The following is a 10,632-nucleotide window of genomic DNA, read 5'->3' as shown; positions in this document are numbered from 1 at the left end:
AATATACACCTGATTATTACAAGAGTAATGCCCCTGCATCCATTTTCTTAATTGCTTATCCAAGTTAGGGTCCCTGGAGGCCTCGAGTGTGTCCCTGTTGTCATAGAGCTGGAAGCAGATTAAACCCTGGACAGGTTGGGAGTGTGTCACAGGGACCACGCAGAGAGAAATTATAGCAGCAATGGTAGTACTGCATTAGACCCCATTTGCCTTCAGAACTGCATCAGTTTCCCACAGCATAGATCATGTGAATCTTCAGTGTGTTTTCTATTCTTCTGTTGTCCAGTTTTGGTGAGCCTATATGGATTATAGCCTCAGTTTCCTGTTGTTAGCTGACAGGAGTGGTACCAGTGTGGTCTTCTGCTGCTGTAGCTGTGCTCCCTGGTTAAATACCTGCATACCTTGGTTGTAACAAATGGTTATTTGAGTTCCTGTTGCTGTCCTGTCAACATGAACCAGTCTGGCCATGTTTTCTGACATCAGCAGCGCATTTTCAGCCAGAGAGCTGGTCATCTTTATGTCACTGCCTGAATGCACCCAGTTGCTGCCATGAAACTCACAGTTTAGATATTTGCATTGACAATCAGTTGAACAGGCATGCCTAACAAACTCACTTGTTCCTCATTTTCATTCTAACACTTCAGGTCTAGATTTTGAGCCAGTTTTTCTTTCTTTTAAAGCGTTTCATTTGTTATAAAACAAATCTCCCAGTGTTTATTTCCTCATTCCAGTTTGAATAACCCAGTTTCACTTGTGACTGCAGAACAGAGCAAACCAGTTCAGCCATTTTAAGGCTCTACAGGGATCAAACACAGCCATAAACCATGCTGGACTGTGTTCACTGCTGATTAACACATGAGAGACTTTATGGCTAGTTTACATCTTTCCAGATTCTTTGAAAGCTTCTCTTTTGGTCCCTTGTTGCTGACAGGACTCTGCAGATCATTTTGAATTTCTGTACTTAAACAGTCTACATGTAAGGTGGACTGTTTTGCTTTTCTTTTGTCTGAGTTTTGAAAAGACACCGTTGTTATTGTGCATGTTTTCACAAAATTTGCATAACAACAAAACATGCCCCCATGCTGAAAATGGAACTATTTTGCATTCACCACCTGTTATTTAGCACTGAAAACACAAATAGAAAAGAATTCAACTTTATTGTCATTGCACATGTCACAGGTACAGGGCAACGAAATGCAGTTTGCATCCATCCAGAAGTGCTTTAGTGATATAGATATATTACAATATATATTAGCAATAATATAGATATGTAAGTATATTACAGAAATGGGTCTATTATGGTATGTTATATGTACACGGTATGAAGTATGTTATGAATATGCTATAACTATAAGTATGTACAGGCTGTAGTGAGTACAAGCTATGTACAGGATACAAATATGAAAAACTATACAGAAATATGAAATAAAAAACTATACAGAAATGTGAACTATGCAGGTTATAAACAGTTGCAGGATTAAAAATTATCGTATGTACAGAATGATTATTTACACAGAGCTATACAGTAGTGCAGTTAAGATAAGTGAGATATGTGGATAATTTCTACAGAGGCTATATAAAGTGCTAGTGGTTGTGAGTGGTGGTTCAGTCCATGTTATTATTGTGTGTATGAGGGTACGGTTGTCCATTGTGTGTGTGTGTGTGTAGGTGGTTGTGGGTGTGTGTATGTTCAGTCCATGAGTTTAATGTGGGTCAGATGTCAGGAGGCAGAGTTCAGGAGTCTGACAGCTGTGGGGAAGAAGCTGTTCCGGTACCTGGTGGTCTTAGTCCGGAGGCTCCTGTAGCGCCTCCCAGAGGGCAGGAGGGTGAAGAGTCCATGTGATGGGTGACTGGGGTCTCTGATGATTTTCCCAGCCCTTTTCAGACACCGCTTCCTGTAGATGTCCTTTATGGCAGTGGTGCTCCGGCGATGCGCTGGGCAGTTTTCACGACCCTCTGCAACGCCTTCCGGTCCGAGGCGGAGCAGTTCCCGTACCAGACTGTTATACAGTTGGTCAGGATGCTCTCGATGGTGCAGCGATAGAAGTTCACCAGGATGTCTGAGGACAGGTGGTTCTTCCTCAGAGTCCTCAAGAAGAAGAGGCGCTGGTGAGCCTTCTTGACCAGCTTGGAGCAGTTGGTCATCCAGATGAGATCCTCGGAGATGTGGACTCCCAGGAACTTGAAGCTGCTCACACGCTCCACAGCCGTCCCCTTAATGTGGATGGGTGGATGTGGGTCAGCATTCCTCCTGTAGTCCACAATGAGCTCCTTAGTCTTCTCGGTGTTAAGCAGCAGGTTGTTTGTGTCGCACCACTCAGCCAGATGATCCACTTCCTCCCTGTAGGCGGTCTCATCGTTGTCACTGATGAGGCCAATCACCGTGGTGTCATCTGCAAACTTAATGATGGTGTTGGAACCATCAGCAGGTCTGCAGTCGTGGGTGAAGAGGGAGTAGAGGAAAGGGCTCATCACACAGCCTTGTGGTACACCGGTGTTCATTGTGATTGTTGATGAGCAGCGGTTATCCAGTCGGACATGTTGGGGCCGGTTGGTCAGGAAGTCCAGTAACCATTTGCACATGAGGGAACTGATGCCCAGGTCTGTCAGTTTCCTGATGAGTTGTGAGGGGTGGATTGTATTGAATGCTGAACTGAAGTCTATAAAGAGCATTCTGGCGTAGGTGTTGTTGTTGTCCACGTGTGAGAGGACAGAGTGCAGTGCGATGGAGACTGCATCCTCTGTGCTCCTGTTCTGGCGGTATGCGGATTGGTGGGGGTCCAGGGTGGGGGGGGAGACAGGATTTGAAGTGTGCTAAGACCAGCTGCTCTAAGCACTTAGTGATGATGGGGGTGAGGGCTACTGGGCGGTAGTCATTGAGGCTAGATGGGTTGGAGTTTTTGGGTATCGGGATGGAGGTGGATTTGAAGCAGGCCGGTACCACAGCGTGGGCCAAGGACAGATTGAATATGTCTGTGAGCACTCCTGCAAGCTCCCCAGAACACAGCAGTGACCTCTAACACTGATAATCAGACTTAAACTAGGCAGTCAAAATGAGTAGCTAGCTAATTAGTGGCTTTTTTAAAAACTGCATCTTATCTACAAAAACAGGTCTCTGACTGCTGTTGGATGAATTAATAACATCTTATCTCAGGGTTCAATGACCAGGAATCTCCTCCAAAGAAACACTGGGGAGCATATTTTCATGACCTGGTTGGCCTGCAGCTCTTTAAATGTTGAGCAACAACTATATAGTTCAGTTAATATATTATTCACTTGGTATTTAGTCTGTCTCATTAAATCTGAGTTCATTTTACAGATAGCTTGGAGTACTGCAGGGGTAACCCCAGCTGGAACTATTTGTGTTAGTGTGTGTGGTGTGAATCCATGCCTTTCAGTGTATGTGTGTATGTGTGTGTTTGTGTGTAAGCGCGTCCTGGCTGTGCGTCCAGAGCAGTACTGGTATTGCTGAGACAGACGGTGAGCGGGTGGGTTTATTTTTGGGTCAGTGACAGTGTGTCAATGGCTGCAGATGCGTCGGAAAGGAAAGCTCTTAGATACAAGCAAACCCTGGTCAGTGTCCCTTCTCTTTGATTTCTCTTTTGCTCTGTCTTTCTCTGTCCTTGTGCCATTTGTACACCAGCCTCGATGTTTCATATCTAGCATGTGTCTGCAGTTTTGTTGCGGGAGTCCTGCATAACGCACCTGTATCGTCAGTGCCTATCCACACTAATCTGCGTTCTTGTGAATGAACAGCATGTGACAAGGTGATGTGTAACAACAGTATCGAACACGCGGGCGTGCAAACAGGTGCTCAGATGCTGTGCAGCTCCTTCGCCCCTGAGCGTGGCATGCACTTACACACTGTGACGCTGTCTCGCTACTTGTTTCCTACCGTCTCTGCTGGCCACCTGTTTGCTACCCTCTCTGTGCCTCGCTTCTTAAGCCCTGCTTGGTCTTTGCACATGTAGGAAAGGCTTCTGTGACATGTGTATGTCAACAGTTTGTGTGTATTAGTGGGTTTTTGTGAGTGTACATGTGTGTGTCCCAGGTGGTTGTCCATATGTTTCCAAAGAGGGGAAACCTGACCATGCATTTGCAGCGTTGCTCATCTCCACCGTTCATGTGGCTGCTCGTGTCTTTTGGGACAAAGCAGTGTGAAGAGCGTCTCTCAACATCTGGCGGGTTTTCATTACAGCTTTGATTATACAATAATATGCAAAAGTTCAGCTTTTTGAGGTGGATCAGTGACACTATATATTTTTATTCTGTTAGAATGGCTGTCATTGATTCATAGCTGATTCATTGATTCATGTCATAGGTCTTGGCCTTGCTGTAGCTCAGTTCATCCCCTGTCTGAAGCAAGCTGTTCGAACTCCCTTCCCTCTCTTTCTAAACCAACTTTCTTATGAAGAGCTTCCTCGTGCAAAACTGGTCCCTTGTGCAAACACTGATCTCTTTAGTTCAAATTTGGCTTTGTGTAATGTAAGCGTCTGACACTTTAACAGTAAATATGGCAGAAAATAAGGAAAAGCATGGTGGGGAAAAGTGCATTGGTTTTCTTCTGATGTCACGGACAGGCTGTAAAACAACGGCCCCCAACCTTTTTTTGCGCCACGGACCGGTTTATGTCTGACAATATTTTCACAGACTGGCCTTTAAGGTGTCACGGATAAATACAACAAAATAAAACCAGTACCGCTACAAAAAAAAAAAAAAAAGCTTTATTCATAACACACAGGAAAAGACCCAGGGAAACCTAGTTAACGATAAAAATGATAACAGAATAATGATAAAAACCGATACAAATCCTGAAAACCATAAATTTCACACCTGAGCCTCAAATCTCGCAGCCTGGTACCAAACGACTCACGGACCGCTACGGGTCCATGGTCCGGGGGTTGGGGACCACTGCTGTCAAAGATAGTTATGGTTTAATTGAATCATTTATTCTAAATGATGTCTGATTTTTAATGAAATTGAATAATATAATGATAAGAAAAGTTAGAAACCCTGGTACACAACTGAATCTCCAGCTTAAGAAACTGAAATCTCTCATGCTGTTACTGACAGATACATGCCACATTGTACTGGTTTGTGAAAGGAGTAGTACACATGAGTGTATTTCAGTGTATTAAGAAGAGAAATGCTAAACTCTTGTTTTGGCTTCAGTCGGCAGGATAACAGTTTTAACAGTCTGTAAACATCATAAATGTTCATTAGGTAACAAACAGTGGAACATAAGAGTGATGATTGCTGAGAATATGCCTTTATACACTTATCCATATACTCCACTGAAAATTGTTGTGATGAATCCATGAATTCAATTTCATGCTATATTAGATGGAAATAAACATTCTTTGCTTTCAAAAATAACGACTCCTTTAAGTGACATCACACGTTTTAGAGGTAGCTTGTATTTTTACTTTACACTGCTGAATATTTAAAGTCTATCAAATTAGGATTTAAATCCGAACACTCTCAGACCTTTCTGAAGGTCTATTTTATTTATACTTGCTTTCTGTATTTTTAACTTACTCGTCCATGAAGCTACCTTTGATTGCAGTGCTGTCTTTTTAATCTCCTGAATCATTTTCCTGCTTAAATCATGGTTAGTTAAAAGCAAATAAAAATATATATATTAGAAAAATCACTCTTACAGACTAAGCCATACAGCAGCACTGCCTCAGTGGTGTTGAAAGGCTGGAATGTGAAGGCTGGTGATCAGAGTGACCTATAGAATTTAATGGCTGTTGAAATCGTACGCCTATGAGTATCTGAGACAGTGCACAGTTATCTAATCTGTCAGTGTGTGCGTTTGTGCTTTTGGATACTGTGCAAGCTTTGGTAACATCTTATTTGTCCTTTTTTTTATTTGATAATAAAAACATTTTGACAGCGATTTCTTACACACACGGGACACGTGGCCGGAGAGTTGGCAGTCATGCAGAGAATGCATGGAGTTAAACCGGCCTCTATTTCAGAAGCGCTTCATATGCGTTGGGCTTGACTCAGATGATGACATATAGTAGCTTAACTCACATTCAGTTATATAAATCCCTCTCTGTACAGAGCCATACCTGCTCATGATGTGACATGATTCAGTTGGGAAAAAATATTACAAAAAGAACAAAAATAACCTCTAATTATCTTCCAGAACAGTGTGGTTAGAGACAGGAAATGCATCAGATTTATGGTTACCTGATTTTTTTTTCTATTCTGTTTATGAAATGCACAAAAATACCCAGAAAATATGACAATTTCATTCAGTTTCTTTTGCAATATTTGTATAGATAATCAGTGGTTAGCGCTGTTGCCTCACGGGAAGAAGATCCTAGCTCCATCTCTGTTCCTCCACCTGGCCGGGTTTTCCTGTGTGTAGTCTGCATGTTCTCCCCGCGTTTGCGTGGGTTCTCTGGGTTCTCCAGCTTCCTCCCACAGTCCAATTCTAAATTGGACATAGGTGTGAATCTGAGTGTGAATGGTTGTCTATCTCTGTGTTGGCCCTACGGCAGGCTGACGACCTGTCCAGGGCGTACCACGCCTCTCGCCGCGTGACAGCCTGTAAAACCATCCTGAATTAGATTGGTGCCCCAGTTCCAGTCTATCCTGGCTGGCACTACCAACCCCTTATTAGAAGAGGTTAAGTTCCCACTGTCCAGCTGTAGGTGCTTTACGCCAACAAGCAGTGACAACAGATCAAAAAGGCATTTGTCCCATTTAAAATATTTAAAATATTTGTCAAGTTAAGAGGTCGATCTGACTTAAAAACCTGGACACTGCGTGCATATATGGTGATGACCTGTCAATCACAAAGTAACCACACTTTTAATCAGCCAAGGTTTGACATGTCATTCTCTATAAATGTTATATAATTTGAAAAAAATATATAATTTTTTAAATGAGTCTCAAAACTAACCACTGAGCCCATAAGCTCATTAACAAAGTGTTTACTGAGGTCATAAATCAGTGGACAAGTAGTTTTATTTCTCTATTGATTGTTATGAAAATGGACGTCTTTTCTTAATAAGAGTCGCTCCCTGTTGGCTGTTAGAAGTATTGCATTTTTTTGGAATTGTCCCACTTTTCAGACCCAGAGGTACGTCTGTCTTTGATATACTGAGAGTGTTTTGGAGCAGTTTTAATCCCTTCATACTTCCTTTTGATGTATTCCCAAAGCAGTTAGAAGAACACAGAGTAAATGAATGTGAGACATAGGAAAAACCGTGGAATACGATGAGGCATTGAAAGGTACGCTGATGGTGGGAGAGAGGTGTGGGAAGTGTAATGAGGAATATTGGATCACACTGGTCCTAAATTTAGCCCAGAGTAGTGTTTCACCGGCAAAGAGAGAGAGTGGTGAAGAAAGGAATAAGAGTAGGGTGCAGTGAAGGAAGGGGCACAAGTGATTAGTGCAGAGTAGAGTTTCAGTGGTCAAGAGGAAAACAGGAAAGAGGTAAAGGGGACAGTGTCAGATTTCTGACAACATACAGTACTGCGCACAAGTCTTGAACCACACCTCATGTCTTTACATCTTGCTTCCAAGCAGCCGGATGTTCTTGGAATTTTTAAAAGTAGTCTTGAGCAGTAATTCTCCGGGATTTCTCAAGGTCTTTCAAACTTTTTCTTTGGACGTTGGCTGCTTTTTCATTAGTCCTTTTACTTTTCTTACTCCACTTAATCGCTTAACACTGACCTATGAATCATTTAAGCACTTAACTCAAGGGATGAATCAATGTTGTGTCAACACATAACAGACAACTTAGCAAAGAAACAATTTTAGTTGGTCATTTGAGCCAACTAAAATTGGCTCATCATAAATAAATCATCATAAATCATCTCAGGCTTTCAAGAAGCAATTTTTAAGGAAGGAAAGCAAGAGGAAAAGGCTAAGGATGCCAAGTTATAAATAAAGAGCATTTTAAGGCCTTCATTTCTATTGATTGGATACTGCCAAGTGTGAATCTACTGCCACAAGGTGTCAGCAGCAGCAACATTGTAGCAGCAATGACACAGCAGAAGTCAAATCTGGCCTAGGTAGAATTTTCCCTAGAAATTAGATGTAAAAATAACTGCTTAACACTGTTTTTAAAAACAGTAACTAACATAACTTCTTCCTTGGATAACGTTTTTTTAACCAGTTGCTGAACGCTTTCATTTTCTGCATGTAATTGCATCAGTAGTGCACTAATCCATCCATCGTTTGCTTCCTGTCACATGGAATGCAGCTAGCCAGTCCTCAACTCAGTCATTTGTTTACTTTTGGTTGCATATCACCAGTTCTCACCCTCATATGCTCATGCACCTCTTAGCCTGTTTGTTGTTTCCGTGTTTAACTTGAGTGCTTTTATTGCATATTTTACATATTTTGTTCTTCGCTGCAGGGTGTTGAAGCAGCTCACTTCCTGGGTGCTAAATTGTCATTGGAGGCTAACATGCTGCTCTCATTCTCAGTGACTGGGTTTGTCTTGTTGTTGCACTCAGGATTGTCAATGCGTGGCATTACCGTCTCACTAATACTCAGATATGACTCTTTTTTGCCTGAGAGAGTTCAGGCTGTGTTGAAGAATAAAGGCAGTCATACCAACTTTCATGCTCGTTGGAATTCTACAACCTCGGTTTTTGCCGTGTATACTCTTTGTCCAAGTTTATTTGCCTCTTATCCTTTTTCCTAGCAAAATACAAGAAATGAAGTGTGACTCAAAAACTTCACACACATCATTAGTATGTGTGCAATTTGAATCTCTTAAATTCAGAATGTTTTTATTATTTGTCATCCTAATTACCAATTTTTCCACATTTTTTCTGTTATAGTATTGATTCAGAGATTTTAATTCAGGATTCCTTTGTGCCATCTGTTTGCATGTTATGGGAATGATGAGAAACTCCTTTTGTAGAATGCACAAAGCATCTTTTTAACTTTTAACACATGAGCTCTGAGCCAAGACGTCCGTGCCCTGCTCTGTTGTTTAAGCCTGTGCTCTGTTGTTTGAGCCTGTGCTGTGTGCAGGCTTTCAGTTACAGTACTTTGTGTGTTATGCTGCTCAGGTTTCACCATGCATTGACTGCCATCTATGCACACACACAGACACACAGCATGTCCAGCGCCTTATGTGCACGTGTGTCTGTGTATCTAAATCCATCCATCCGTCAGTCGGCCTGTCCGTGAACCTGCTAAATCAGAAGGTGTTGAAAGGATCACGCGTGGACGTTCAGAGTGTCGGCACAACTTACCAGCTTGTCGCTTATATTCCTGGGTTGCTATTGTCTGCTGTTCATGCACCAGGAGCACATATGAGCCTCGGTGCTGTATTTGTGGGGCAATGCTGGAGTTTCTTATGGTTCAAGTGTAAATGGGTAAATGAGCTGGAATCTCTGTATCGACTCTGCCTTTTGTATCTATGGAGTGAAAATGAAATTTAAAGAATACACAACCTTTCTGACTGTGGTGACGACTAGGCCGGATCCACCTGTCAGGGAGGTTTTTACACATTTGCATCACATTTGCACCATAACAGAGTGAAACCATGGTAAAGGTTTCACACTCAGATTACATTAAGTGAAGTCAAACTTTACTTTCAAATACTAGTTTTAGTAAATTGTTAGATTGTGATTTAATACTATATAAAAAATACTAGTAAAAATACTCTTTATTTGCAGCTGTATGATGTAAATACATGACATCAGAGAATGAATATGATGAGCGTATTGACTGTGCACCAAAGCATTTGTTGTCAGTATGTAGTAACACTAAGATGGCTACACTATGTGTAGTTTGTCTGTTTGTTGCATTTACAGTTTAGTGATTTTTGCTTTCCTTTCAGCAGCATTGCTTCTGTGTTTTAACTACAAATAATCTTTCCTTTATTTTGTCTGTCCTTTCATTGAAATGAGCTTCCCACAGAGTGTGAATGCACTTTTCTTCCGTTTGGTTTTGCAGCAGATGACAGTTTACAATAGTTAGCGATTGAAAACAGAGACTGATTTCTCGATGCAGCACTCCAAACTAGTCCTAAACTGTTCAGCTATTTGAGAAAGAATAAAGTAAGAATTATGATAGCAGCCTTTGCAGCGTTCAAACTTGCCCTGTGTACAGTGAAAATGTAGTTTAGATACAGATATAATATTTGTTGATAGCATGTGAGACAGGACGGACTTTGAACACATGTAAAAGAATTTCACAGATGTGCACATCAAAATATTTAAATATAAACACATTTTACTTCTAATGGCTTATTTAGTTTATGCCTAATCGAATGATGAGCTGCTAGTCTGTCCCCCATTGGTCTTCTGTTGTCTGTGCAATTACTGTGTAATTTGCCAGCAGAAGAGCTGTCCTCTAGCTAGCAGTGGCTCATTTAAAACAACATATTTATATATAAAGTAGGCTTGGGCAATATAATGACATTTTCACCATCAATTCAGCAGCTCTCTGTTTCAAACACATGGTTGTGTGTGTGTGTGTGTGTGTGTGTGTGTGTGTGTGTGTGTGTGTGTGTGTGTGTGTGTGTGTGTGTGTGTGTAGTGCAGAATCTATGTCAGTATCTGTGGACAACCCTGCACAGGATGTACTTGGCCAATCGCAGGCAGTATATTTATCCAGACTTATGAACCAAATTTATAGGCGGGTGT

The 10,632-nt window shown here is 41.6% G+C and overlaps 1 protein-coding gene across 1 annotated transcript in view; it reads left to right on the top strand.

Annotated features, from left to right (window-relative positions):
• Nucleotides 1–3,455: 3,455 nt before the first annotated feature.
• Nucleotides 3,456–10,632, top strand: part of LOC100707037 (chloride channel protein 1) — a 55,982-nt gene continuing 48,805 nt past the window's right edge. The window contains exon 1 of the mRNA XM_005457545.4: nucleotides 3,456–3,573. Coding sequence (XP_005457602.1) covers nucleotides 3,523–3,573 — 51 coding nt within the window. The 5' untranslated portion in view covers nucleotides 3,456–3,522. The remainder of the gene's footprint in view (nucleotides 3,574–10,632) is intronic.

Source organism: Oreochromis niloticus, linkage group LG22 (assembly GCF_001858045.2).
Source record: "Oreochromis niloticus isolate F11D_XX linkage group LG22, O_niloticus_UMD_NMBU, whole genome shotgun sequence".
Classification (NCBI taxonomy): Eukaryota; Metazoa; Chordata; class Actinopteri; order Cichliformes; family Cichlidae; genus Oreochromis; species Oreochromis niloticus.
Note: the sequence above shows the minus strand (reverse complement) of the source record. Positions and strands in the feature narration are given on the sequence as shown.